This window comes from Ochlerotatus camptorhynchus, unplaced genomic scaffold, assembly GCF_037179485.1.
Source record: "Ochlerotatus camptorhynchus isolate MF236.1 unplaced genomic scaffold, CSIRO-AGI_Acam_v1.1 ptg000144l, whole genome shotgun sequence".
NCBI classification, from domain to species: Eukaryota; Metazoa; Arthropoda; class Insecta; order Diptera; family Culicidae; genus Ochlerotatus; species Ochlerotatus camptorhynchus.
In genome coordinates this window covers 1,428,970-1,442,623 of record NW_027040634.1, presented here as the reverse complement: position 1 = coordinate 1,442,623, position 13,654 = coordinate 1,428,970, and the positions used below count along the sequence as shown (strand labels likewise).

The 13,654-nt window shown below is 39.5% G+C and overlaps 2 protein-coding genes across 2 annotated transcripts; both read left to right on the top strand.

Annotated features, from left to right (window-relative positions):
* The first annotated feature begins 2,230 nt into the window (after nt 1-2,230).
* LOC135700916 (pupal cuticle protein 36-like) lies at nt 2,231-3,257 on the top strand. The gene is made up of 3 exons (XM_065221587.1): nt 2,231-2,313; nt 2,381-2,525; nt 2,646-3,257. The coding sequence occupies exons 1-3, from the start codon at nt 2,296-2,298 to the stop codon at nt 3,134-3,136; spliced, it is 654 nt and encodes a 217-aa protein (XP_065077659.1). The 5' UTR covers nt 2,231-2,295; the 3' UTR covers nt 3,137-3,257.
* Nucleotides 3,258-10,362: 7,105 nt separating this feature from the next.
* LOC135700926 (pupal cuticle protein 36a-like) lies at nt 10,363-11,263 on the top strand. Its single transcript, XM_065221596.1, has 3 exons — nt 10,363-10,380; nt 10,448-10,622; nt 10,686-11,263. Exons 1-3 carry the CDS (start codon nt 10,363-10,365, stop codon nt 11,174-11,176), a joined length of 684 nt encoding a protein of 227 aa, XP_065077668.1. The 3' UTR covers nt 11,177-11,263.
* Nucleotides 11,264-13,654: the final 2,391 nt, after the last annotated feature.

The window sequence follows — 13,654 nt, the reverse complement described above, 5'->3', positions numbered from 1 at the left end:
CCCTATTTGCACGCAAGGATCGGAGGCGAATGCCACTTCGACTTGTTTCGTCTACTTACTACTCTCTGACGACTGTGCTGGGGAAGCAGCATATGCATGTAGGTAATTGGGGGATTTGTTAGTTAATTCGACGCTTTTGGACAATGCTGAACATTTACCAGTTTTTCAATAGTTTCTTGTTGAAAATCAACATTCGGAAGCATTTTTATCAATGCGTAGCCATATTACTGATCGATTGGTGATAAAGTTATTGAAATTGGACCAGGGGCAGCTGAGTTATTAACGTTCAAAATCTTTCTTAATTTGTTACATGTTCCATTTTCGGTTTTAACAAAGTGTACCCCCATATAGAAATCAAAGACGTAGTCCTACGTCAAAATACCTCAAGACTTCTACGCAAGTATTACCCTAAGAATAAAAAATAAAATAATAAGATGAACATATCGAATTTAAAATTTTTGGAATTCAGTACATACGTTTTTTTTAAGAATACTTGCTTTCGTGGTTCATTTTGAACGTATGCATTTGATTATCATTTATTAAAGCAATGCAAATATTCGTAATCTATACATATCCTGAAAAAAAAAACAATACGGATACAATGACAAATGAAAAAGTTACAGTCAATTGTTGATGTCCGTTTGGTAACTTGAAAAGTCCTTAGATCAGTAGAATAATCAGTATCCTGAATTTTTATTTTTCATCTGATTTAAGCATACCGAATTTTTTTTAAAGTTCTAAACTGTAACTTCGCAATACAAAATAATATTCCAGAAGTCATGAATCTATTTTTTTATGTTCAAAAATCATAAAGATTTTTCTGAAATTTCTCAAATATGTAATTATGTTGGAATTCTCATTAGACACTTTTAAAAAAATGATTTTGATTGTCCCACCGGACGATTTTATTCCCGAACTGCACTCGGTTACTGAGTAATTAATACTAACTCTCCTGATTAATAGCTAATTCTAACTACCTTGAAGGTGCCTAACTGAAAAGTGCTACCTAAGCGTCGCGAAGGGTCCACGTGCTGGTCGTTGCTACTCGATGACTGCTGACTCATCGGTTTGCTCCTCGTGGTTGGCTGATGCAATTATTCGGGTGAGCTGGGTGCCGGATGTGCTGCGCTGCTTAAGCTGTTTACTTGTTGGTTAATTCTGTCTGTCCGCGTGGATTGGGTTCGGGTTGCTATGGAATGATGGGCGGGTCCGTACATAACTATGTTTCTGAGATCTAAATAATTAATCAAGTATGAAATCACATAAAAAACTATCTAAGTCTTAAATCTCTGAAAATGTCCAAGATCCTGTAAATGTATACAAGTCCCACTGTATGGATTTTTTTAACCTAAGGTTTCGATATTTTGTTTCAGACTGGAGCATGAAGTGTTTCTCTGAGCCTGGGCTCTTGAAAACTGTCGTAAGCAGTAGAATAGCGAAAAGTTCCCCAAGACCCAATAAATTTAAAATCTTTTCATGTTCTGGAATATAAATTTTTTTTTGAAGTATGATGCTTAAATTTGTCTTCGTTATAGCATGCCAAAAATTATTAAAACCGGATGTTGTGATTTTTTATATAATCCCAACAACATTTAAGATAATCTACGTAGTTTCGTAATCTGTTGGGCTATGTAATAGCAGATTTATGAAAATTTTACATGATCCGAGTTAATCCAAACCATCTTTGCCCGAAATCATAACCATTTCTCCAAGTCTGCAATTAAACAATATCAAAATCTTGGATTCGTGAAACATTTTCATGGAAGCCCCAAATCCAAGAAATTTTCTTTAAATCTGGCTTATTGAAAAGATTTTAAAATCACAATCAAGATCTCGAAAATTTGTCCATGTAACAAAATCCTGAAAATTGTTCAAGTCCTCGACTGCATTGATTACATTACAAGCCAGCATTATAAAAAAATCCTAAACCTTCCGATATCTAGAATATTTTCCATGGATCCAACACATATAAATCTTTACACGTAGGTACCAGATTCTGCAACCTGTGAATCTGCAAAACAGGCTAATTTATTATGTTTGCCTTTTTTAAATGTCTCAAGCATAACCGGATCATTGCCCCCACAAGCATAGCACGAAGATTCATTAGAAATTCAAAAAATCAACATATGAAATTCTTCTTTCAGGAGCCTACGATGCTAGCCCAATAGAGAAGCATATATAAACTGGAGCATTTTACCATAGCATCACATCGTTTCAGTTGCTTCGATCAGAGAGTAGACCGTCGTCCAGTGTCCTGTGCCCTGTGTCCAGTGTGTTTAGTGTTGAAGAACAAAAATGAAGTGCCTGATTGTGGTGAGAATCGATAGTGAGATAATCGTGCGCTGACAATTTGAAACTAATTTGATTTGTGACCTTGCAGCTATCGGTGATGGCCGTGGGCTGTGCCCTCGCTCAAAACCTCAACGATGGACGCTACTACCCAGAGGTGTTGCATGCCAAATTCAATGACGGAAAGTGGCGCCCACAAGACAGTGGAAAATACATTGCCTCTGCCGGATCGGGTGGTTCTGGTGCTGGTGCAGGTAGTGGTTTTGGTGCTGGTTTTGGCGCTGGATCTTCTGGTAGGCAGTTAATGAGCGCAAGATATCCGTTGAACAGGAAATATTAAAAGTGCTCTTTTGCAGGATCTGGATCAGGTGTAGGTAGTCGTTTTGGAAGTTCGTCGGGTGGTTTCAATGACGTTTCCGTCAATGCCTTCGTTGCTCCTGTTCAAGCCGCTCCAGCTCCAGCCTTTGTAGCTTCTTCCGGCTTCGGCTCTGCTGGCTCCAAGAAGAGTGGATCCGGAGGATTTGGAAGCTCTTCCAGCAACGGTCAGGTTATTGGAGTCAAGGAAGATACCCGTGAGCTGAACGAAGATGGTTCCTACTTCTACAAAGTTCTGAGCGAAAACGACATCGAGTTCTCCGAGACTGGACGCCTCGAGAACACCGGATCCGAAACCGACACCATGCGCGTCAAGGGATACTACCAATTCGTCGCCGATGATGGTATCACGTATCGCGTCGACTACATTGCCGATGAGAACGGATTCCAGCCAACTGGTGATCATCTGCCAACCCCACCACCGATTCCAGCGGAAATCCTGGAATCTCTGAAATCCCAGGGACTGATCTAAATTTTACAGTTGTTTCGAAAACAGAAAGTGTTCATTAGATTGTAAATTGTGACCTGATTGTGATAACTAATGCTCTGATCAAGGGAGGGTATGGGACGAAATAAAGTTATTCCATAGTAAATATATGTGGTTCAATTATTATCTGAAAAAGAAATCAAATTACAGCAGTCGAACCTTAAGCATAATGTACCCAAGTAACCAACAAGCCCGCTAATCACCCTTTTTGCAATATAAGTCTGATATACGACTGATACAAAGTTCGGAAACCCTATATTTGCCTTATATCTTAAAAAGGGCTATTATCGGGTAGTTAGCGGGCTTGATGGTTACTTGGGTATACTTCCAAATCCAGGATCCTCATTATTATTATATTTTGCATGTTGAGCATCCGGGGCCAGGGGTCTAGACAGAAAAATCATGGTATTACCAAGACTGAGGTGGCCGGTTCGAATCCCGGTCCGGTCAAGGAAATTTTCTCGATTTCCGTTGGCATAGAATATAATTTTGTTTGCCACATAATATATAAGTTCATGCATTGGTTGACATGGAAAGCTTTTGATTAATAACTGTGAAAGTGCATCTAGAACGCTTAGTTGAGAGCCGGCAAAAATAGTCTCTACAAATACGTGAAATGCCTATAAGAAGAACTGGCGCCTGTCTAGCGTAGTGGGAGATGTGGATTCGATTCCCATCTGTATGCAGAGGATTTTTTCACTATTTTGGCAACATATCTCACCACATGTTCTTTCCTTCAAGTATCGTTTCAAAAAGTAGAAAAACAGTTTATTTATTTATTTGTGTTCACATCAACATGCTCTAAGCCCCAATGATGGTCATGTGAATAGCAATCTATCCTAATGATTCCATCTCCAGGAAAAAAGGCAGATGATCTTCGTCGCAGTGACTCATGAGACAGTTGAAAGTTGAACACCGCTGCAACTATGTAGACAAGACTCAACATCAGATTGTTACGCAAAGACCGCGGCTGCCCGGCAGGTTCATTTGGGCAAGTATAATTGGAATGTCAACCCTATTTTGCAACACATCAGCGACAAACAAAGCCCGTAGAGCATCACGGCGTGTCTTTGGAGGTTCCAGGTAAATCAGCAAACAGCGTTCTTCGTAAATGGGTAATGGGTCTCTCTAGGGTAGTCGCTGAAGTGCGCAGCGAATGAATCTTCGTTGAACAGACTCGATCCGCTCTGCTCAGTTTTGATACAAAGTATTCCAAACAGCAGCACCGTACTCCAAGGTGGAGCACACTAAGCAACAGTACAGCATTTTCTCGTAATACACATCGGTAAAATCTTTAGCCACCCTAAAGCTGAAACCCAAGGATCGGGAAGCTTTGTCAACGATAAACGCAATGTTCTGTTAAATGTTAGTTGCGAGTCCAAAATGATACTTAGGTCTTTTACGCAACTTACTCGTTCAATAACAACGAATAGCAGTGTATAACTGAACATCAAGGGCTCTTTCTTCCGAGCAAAAGTGATTACTAATCATTTCTTCGGGTTCACAATCATCCGGTTTAAGTCACACCAGTAGCTAAATCTGTTAATCTTCTTTTTGTAGAAACGAATGTGTTTGAATCTTTAAAAAAAAAATCTTCAGATGGTCAGCGAAGGATCGACGAAGTCCCTCTAGCACAATGGCCCGAGGTGACTTCTCTGGGGTAAGCCCGAGTATGTTGGGAAGGTACACGAATAACACTTGTCTAATGAAACACGAAGCTGACGCTCGGTAAGATATGACTGGATAGTAAAGATCCGTCGATCCCCAGTCGTTCAATTATAGGTATTGCAAGGGCATGGTTGATTCCATCCATCCATGTCTACATCCTTCCTATCACCGTTTTTATAAACTGGATACATTTGTGCATTGCACGTTGGAAAGGCACCTGTTGGCAGAGATAATCCAAAAAGATAGCTTATAGGTTCCAGTAGACAAAGTAAAAGTTGCTTCAGGAAAACGGATGGAATACCATTGTTTGTCGATTTCAATCTGGCTGCTGCCGACGAGATGATCCTTTCGTTGGCCGGAATTTTGTTCAGGACAGAAAATGTATCAGGAACAGGATGAACAGAATATCCTCCTCTTTTATCAGGAGCTGCACATGCTGGAGCTTCAGTTGATTTAACAATTTTGGTTGAATGTGGGAAGCAGCTCGGGAAACTTGTTGAGCTGTGATACTCTTATTAGTAAACACATTAGCGAATTTTGTTGCGAACAGTTGGCAAATTTCGTCTGAGCATGATGCAACATTAGCTCCTAATTTCATTGCAGAAGGAAGGCTGGATTCTTTGTGTTGTTCGTTAAAAAAATTCCAGAAGCTCTTAGGATTGGATTTCAATTTGCGTTGGATATTTCGTTGGTAATACGAAAAACTTTCCTGTGAAGCCTTCTTGAAAGCTAGGTTCAGTCTCACGTAATAATGTCGCAGTGACGTAGTGTATCTTCTAAACGCAGATTTTTTGATAGTGTTTATCCTGCGAAGATTTTGCATTTACCAAGGCTTACTGTCGCGGCGATGGACAGTTTTAGGTACATGTCTTTCAATAACATATGTCAATACGTTGGTGAAAGTCTGTGCAGCAACTTCAACAGCAGTGCTATCAAGAACAGATTCTGGAAATCGTAACTAACAGTAGATGGATTAACTGTGGATTTTACAATACAGCATTGTGCCAAGGTAATCACTGTAGGAGGATGGTGAGCCGTATCCTTCACTAGACAACAGATAATGGAGGGACACAGTCACACTGATAATACAAAGATCCAGCGTGCTATGATTCTCATTCACGACGTAAATGAAATCGTAACTAACAGTAGATGGATTAACTGTCGATTTTACAATACAGCATTGTGCCAGGGTAATCACTATAGGAGGATGGTTAGCCGTATCCTTCACTAGACAACAGATAATGGAGGGGCACAGTCACACTGATAATACAAAGATCCAGCGTGCTATGATTCTCATTCACGGCGTCGTTTATTTGGAGTAACGTTGCTGCACTGTAACTGTCCAGTAGTTCAGTAGCTCCAGTATGCAGAACTGAAAGTTCAATGCCAGTAAGAAGAGGACCACCGTAGAACGGGTGCCATGCAACTCCCGGCATACTGAAATCCCCGACAATCATCACTTCAGCAACTGCTGACGCTTTATTCAATAACAGTCATAATTGACTAAACATGCGACCGAAGGAGCACACAATCGTGGATACGATCAGGGGGGATATACACAAACCTGTTCAATGTAGACCCATAAAACGTTTTCGATAACCCTTGCTCTCAGTTTGGAAATAACGGTGATCAGTACTTATCCACAGTGTGATTTGCGGCTGATTACGGTCGCATCGGAATACCTGCTAATTATCGGGGAAAGCTTGGCTGGATATGGGGCGTCCATTAACCCATTTTTTTTTTATTCTTTATTTGTTCCAAATTCAAAATAAATTACATTTCATTTTAACCTAGGTGCTCCAGTTACTACAGTAACTTACCAGCCTTAATTGTTATGATATACATCTAAGTGTTTTTACATTGTTCATGCCTTGGCAATTCAGTATTTTAAACAGCAACACAATAGTTGGGTAAAGAAGAACTGCATTATAACACACCATCGACTGGAAATGCTCTCGCAACGTAGGGCGTTAGGTAGTGATGAAAACGTCGCTAGAACTATTCCATAGCCGCAGTCAGTTTATTAGCAAAAAGAGGGACGCACATTTTTGCCTGTAGACTTGGAGACATACTTCAAGTCTCCGCGTACATCGTACGGGTTAGGCAAAAATGTGCGTCTATCTTTAAAAAACTGTCGCATTAATGGCCCTTCGCTCATTTTCAACTTCTATTCAATTTTCATACTGCCGTACTCTAACGGAACTATCCACCTACCCTCTTCTAAAGATCATTCTCTAGCTAATAAATCATCACACTAAAGCTTCATGTTAGCATTTCCAACCAACTCTGAAAATCATTTTAAACAGGTTTTTTAAAAACCTGCATGTCAGTATAACAATTGAAATCTTAAGACTAAAAACTAACACTAAATCTTATCTAAGTATAAAGGGAATTAATCGTTGCAATTGAGGATTGCAACGATTTTTGCCTGAAATTATTTATTATTTTGTTGGACATTTGTTCTAAAGTCTGTTGTTATACAATATAGGCCCAAGAGTGCTACCCTGAGCAACTCCTGCTCTAACAGGTAGTCGATAAGATTCGGAATTTTGATAATTTACCTGCAGAGTTCTGTCAGTTAAATAATTTTGAATTAATTTCATAATATAAAGTGGAAAATTAAACTTTTTTCAATTTAGCAATCAAACCTTCATGCCAAACACTGCCGAATGCTTTTTCTATGTCTAGAAGAGCAAGTCCAGTTGAGTGGCCTTCAGATTTGTTTGAACGAATTAAATTGGTAACTCTTAAGAGTTGATGAGTAGTTGAATGGCGAAATCCAAACTGCTCATCTGCAAAAATTGAGTTCGAATTGATGAGAAGCATCATTCTATTTAAAATTATCTTTTCAAAAAGTTTACTTATTGAAGAAAGCAAACTTATTGAACGGTGGCTAGAAGCTTCAGCTGGATTTTTATCCGGCTTCAAAATTGGAACAACTTTTGCATTTTTCCATTTATCAGGGAAGTATGCCAAATGGAAACATCTGTTAAATAATTTTACCAAGAAATACAAAGTACTTTCTGGGAGTTTTTTGATGAGGATATAGAAAATTCCATTCTCACCTGGAGTTTTCATATTATGAAACTTTTTAGATATAGATCTTACTTCGTCCTGGAATCGTCCAACTACCAAGAGAAAATATTCAGATAATCCCGAGCAACCTGATTCTCAACAGAACTAGTAAGACCCAAACTGAAATTATGGGAACTCTCGGATTGCTTAGCAAGTTTCTGAGCTTTTTCCAAATGTGTGATCAAAATTTTACTATCTTCTTTAAGCGCTGTAATAGGCTTTTGAGGTTTTTTTTTTTCAAAATGTTTCTGTGTTTCCAAAAGGGTTTGGAACTCGGGTCTAATTTCGAAACATTATTTTCAAAAGTTTTGATCCTCAGGGCAGATAATCGCTTTTTAATTTGTTTTTTAATCCCGCCAGATAACTTTCACAGCAGGATCACGTGTTCTTTGACATTGTCTCCTGTGGACATTTTTAAGACGGATCAAGAGCTGAAGATCTATTATAATTGAATCGAATTTAACCTCGCATTTTGGTACTGAGGCAGCATAGGTAGCTCCATTAACTCGCTGAACATTGTTAGCAGCGAGGGGAGTAGGTACAGATGAAAAATTTGAAGCAGGGGTGATATTTGTACCTACGGGTACGAATGTAGAATTTGTTCCTCCGTTGTTAACAGCAGATGAATTTGTACCTGGTCGGGAACGTGGAGCCTCCTACCTGTCGGTTAGAACGAGATTGTAGGATCGCTTTGCGAGTCTTACATTCCCAAAAATTGGATTTATGGTTTTCACCACAATTTGAACATTTATATTTCATAGGATCTTCCTGCACAGGACAGTCGTCCTTTGCGTGAGAGGAATCACCACAATTCATGCATTTAGCTGGCATGTAGCAATTTTTAGTTCCGTGACCCCATCCCTGGCATTTACGGCACTGAGTGAGGTTTTGGAAATTTCCTCCAGTCTTCCTGAAGTGTTCCCACTTCACTTGGACATGGAGCATAAGGCTAGCTTTTTCTAAGGCCTTAAGGTTGTTTAGTTCACTAGACTTGAAGTGAACTAAATAAAAATCATTGGAAATCCCGTTGCGCGAATCGCCAGGACGGGATTTCATTTTCATTTTGATTGCTTGGAGTGGCACAACTCCAAGTAATTTTGCCAGTTCATCTTTGATCTGATCCAGAGATTCACCACTGGGCAGTCCTTTCATGACAATCTTGAACACACTTTCAGTTTTGGTGTCGTAAGTAAAAAATTTGTGCTGCTTCTCAGTAAGATACTTGAGAAGACATTTAAATCCGTCCAAGGTTTCAGCCAATACACGGCATTCACCCCGACGTCCAATTTGTAGTGAAAACTTAACTTTCACGAAATTCAAAAGTTCCATGCGAAGAGCATGGAAATCGGAAGTGGTTATCACAATAGGGGGAATCTTTTCCTTCTTGGCATTACGCCGGGAAAGTTTACTAGAATTTTTCTTGGATGATGGATCATTCTCATCATCCGTGTGCAAATAAAATTGATTACTCAAATTAATTTCATCAGAAGGGGGATTCTTTTGCGTTTAGGCGCCATGGCGACAGTAAATTTTTATCCAAATCGACTTCCAAGCAGATTACTATAAGAATCTGAAGGATCGAAGAGGAATTTTCCAAATCGATATCCAAGAAAGATTACCTCGGGTAGGGTCCAAACAAGGATCGAAGAGGAATAAGAGTTGAACAAGGTAGAAAATTTTTACAGGTTGAGCACTGAAAAGTGTTGTTTAAATGTGTTGTAGCTTTAGGTAGTAGTAACACTTCCTTCAGCAAAAAGCAAATGATCCGCACAGCAAGAGAGCACGATGCGGACTATGATCAATTTTTGCCTTAAAAGTAGATAATATTCGACGAACGTAAATGTCTGAATGACAAAAAATCTCAAATATCCATTTCCAAAACTGTTAGTCCTAAATGTTTTCTCAAACCCCTCCATGGCAGTCATGCAGCTTTTCCAGTATGGAGAAAATCGTTGATTCATGGAATTCTCAACAAGTTCACTTTTATCTGCAAAACCAGTAAGATTTACCCCGGGGCAAATTGATTTTTTGAAAATTTCTAATACTAGTTCAATATATTTTCGTGGATTTATCATACAAAATTGCTAGTTCATACATCTTACTGACAATGTTCCTCGACGGAGCTTCGAAAAAGAGGTAAAACAGGTATTTTAAACGCCAACAAGTCATTTTGAACATTTTACCAGTACTGAAATTTGTAAATCTGTAGGCAGATTTTTATCATTTTGCCTTATGCAAATATATCAAGTCCAACCAGATCAATGCCCACACAAGCATAGCGCGAGGACGCATTAGAAATTCAAAAGGTCAACAATTCTTCTTTCAGGAGCCTACGATTCTAGGCCCAATAGAGAAGCATTGTATATAAACTGGATCATTTTCCCATAGCATCACATCATTTCACTAGCTTCGATCGAATAAAGATCGTCGTCTGCAGTGCCAAGTGTATTAAGTGTCGAAGATAAAAAATGAAGTGCCTGATTGTGGTGAGAATCGATAGTGAGATTATCGTGCAGTGACAATTTGAAACTAATTTGATTTGTGACCTTGCAGCTATCGGTGATGGCCTTGGGCTGTGCCCTCGCTCAAAACCTCAACGATGGACGCTACTACCCAGAGGTGTTGCATGCCAAATTCAATGACGGAAAGTGGCGCCCACAAGACAGTGGAAAATACATTGCCTCTGCCGGATCGGGTGGTTCTGGTGCTGGTTCTGGTTTTGGCGTTGGTAGGCAGTTGATGGGCGCACGATATCCGTTGAACAGGAAATATTAAAAGTGCTTTTTTGCAGGATCTGGATCAGGTATAGGAAGTCGTTTCGGAAGTTCGTCGGGTGGTTTCAATGACGTTTCCGTCAATGCCTTCGTTGCTCCTGTTCAAGCCGCTCCAGCTCCAGCCTTTGTAGCTTCTTCTGGTTTCGGCTCTGCTGGCTCCAAGAAGAGTGGATCCGGAGGATTTGGAAGCTCTTCCAGCAACGGTCAGGTTATTGGAGTCAAGGAAGATACCCGTGAGCTGAACGAAGATGGTTCCTACTTCTACAAGGTTCTGAGCGAGAACGACATCGAGTTCTCCGAGACTGGACGCCTCGAGAACACCGGTTCCGAAACCGACACCATGCGCGTCAAGGGATACTACGAATTCGTCGCTGATGATGGTGTCAAGTACCGCGTCGACTACATTGCCGATGAGAACGGATTCCAGCCAACTGGTGATCATCTGCCAACCCCACCACCAATTCCAGCTGAAATCCTGGAATCTCTGAAATCCCAGGGACTGATCTAAATTGTAAAGTTGTTTCGAAAACTGATAGTGTTCATTAGATTGTAAATTGTGACCTGATTGTGATAACGAATGCACTGATTATGATAGGGTGTGAGTCGAAATAAAGGAATGCATTAATAATGAAATGATTAATTTGTTTTTTGCAAAATAATATCACGTCAACGCACTCGCCTAATAGTTTCTGGAATATGATAAAGTTTATTAAATTCAGGATATCGAAAATTGTAAGATTTTTTGCATGTTGTCCATTTTATAACGCTCTCATAACATTGAAAAGGTTACTTCCTAGTTAATACCACCGACGTAGATATATCGTCGGATATTCCTGATTATTTATATTTTGACTCTAAATTTGGCCATGAAGCATTCCATTAGGAAGGTGTGATCTGAAGAATGAGATTAGACACGAGTGGTACGATTTTCAGGACGTCTTGGCTTCACCGATCATGGAACACAACTTTGAGACGATAACGTAAACGTACATCAGACAAACGGCTCAAACCAAACAGATTGGAGTCGGCATCAATGCATCGAAGGCAAAATACCTTAGAGGAAGAGGTTCAAGAGAAGATAGTGCCATTGCAAGTCACATTTGGTCACTTCTTGATGTACCTGACTGGCACTCCTGCCATTTCCATCCCATAACCACTCGATATTTCTCGTTTATATAAAAGGAAACAAAATTGGTACAAAACTCTTACGAATAAATCAAGAAAAAAAAACTTAAAGTGCCATAAATTGAGAACAATTCTAAAGAACTGCTCATGTTAAAAAAAAAATGGAAAAGTGTCCAAATAATTGTGCGTGTATAACCAAGGGGCTAAATTCAAAAGAACAGTTTCCTTTGAAAGAACTGCTTATTTTTAAAAGTATTAAAACTTCGGCCTAATTACCTATTCGACCAAACGTACTTTTGCCATAGATCCCATTCTTCAGTCTTATAACCCATTTAGCCAGTGTTCACTTGGCTGTCGACAAAAGAAGGCCACTCTCGATGTGTGCCACGCGATCGTCTGTTTTCTCGACAGCAACCATTGTGTGGTCCTCCTCATTGTTCTTCATCAGCAGTTCGGTCGATGCGTCGTCGACTTTGGAAAGCAACCGTTTAGTGATGAGTGTGTGAGCGCTGACCGCGTTTTGCGTCCATTGCTGCAATGGAAGCGCTCTGACCCCCGTTGGCGTAACTGCCATGTACTGAAACCACTGGAAGCGGCTGCAGTTCTGATGGAGGAGGCTTTTTGGATAGCGGAAGATAAAGTGTTTATTGTGTTGTACCTTTTGACTATAGTTTTAAGAGGTATTGTATAGTGACCAAGAATCCTCGGCTCTGTAAAGTTAATTCGTTTGAGCCTTATCAAATAAATAAATAAACAACAAACCCATTTGGCCTACTGTAATTTGGTCTATCGTACTTTGGCCCCTCGGTACAACCTTATCAAGTCTTCCTGATGAGCTTCGCTCCAAGTACCGGTGATAGCGAGATGAAAATTGGCATTTTTGCTTCAAAAATGTAAACGGTTTTCTCCAAGTGTATTTGTAATCGAACCAGACACCTTTATATTTAAAAGAGATGCTATGAGTGATTGTTTTACCCATGAGTTGAAACTTTATTTGTGCAGAATAATTCTTCCTAGAAAAAACATCCATCTCAGTTTTCTCCGGAGCGAATTCAATTAACAGCTTTATAGACAAAGTAGACAAAAAAAACCCTAGATTTGTTTCTTTAGAAGATAAAAACAATCTTAAAAAGTATCAGCTCAATTGGGTTAACCGAAGACAACACATCAAGAAGACTGGCAACTCTTTCATTTTCTCATACGGACGCTATGAGACAGGTACAATTGCGTCATCTGCCGCTCAAAGGTTAATGCTTCGAACGAATTTGAAAGCAAAGATTACATCCTCAGAAGAAAGGTTTGTGTATTTGCTCATTTTTCAATGTATGTGATGAACTAGCCTACGGCTAAAAATCACAAAAATAAAGAAAAAAAAAAAAAAAATTTTCAATGCGTTGCTTCCACCTTCACTCAAGCGCAGCACTACTGTATCTGTCGCTTGAATTCTGGCAAAGTTGCCAGTCTTCTTGATATGATGGCGCATTTAGTTTAATGTTTATATGGGGATTTTGGTTGAAAAGTATGGCGAAATAACATTTCTAAACTCTTTCGTGCATTAAACTTGTATGTTAAGGCTCATAATTTCAGTACCTGTATCAAAAACTATGAGGAACAACTTTGCTCAAGACTGCATCACGATCCAAATCAGTTTTAGAAATATTTTAATTTGAATGTACCTATGTAAGCACATTGTTGAATATTGAACGACACGGGAGCAAAGTGCAAGCTGATCACTATAAAAAATGATCCGGTTCATAGCAATGTTCTCGCATAGAACTTGAACGGCGCTCATGAACAGCCTACGTTGTTGGGTAATGCAGATAAACCTTTCGTCTTGGGTTTATTCGAACTGTTACGATCT

What these genes read in the sequence shown, in the direction of transcription:
- LOC135700916 (XM_065221587.1), top strand. An exon ending in TGCCTCTGCCGGATCGGGTG is followed by an intron (nt 2,526 to 2,645) that starts GTTCTGGTGCTG and finishes GCTCTTTTGCAG; the next exon opens with GATCTGGATCAGGTGTAGGT.
- LOC135700926 (XM_065221596.1), top strand. An exon ending in TGGTTCTGGTTTTGGCGTTG is followed by an intron (nt 10,623 to 10,685) that starts GTAGGCAGTTGA and finishes GCTTTTTTGCAG; the next exon opens with GATCTGGATCAGGTATAGGA.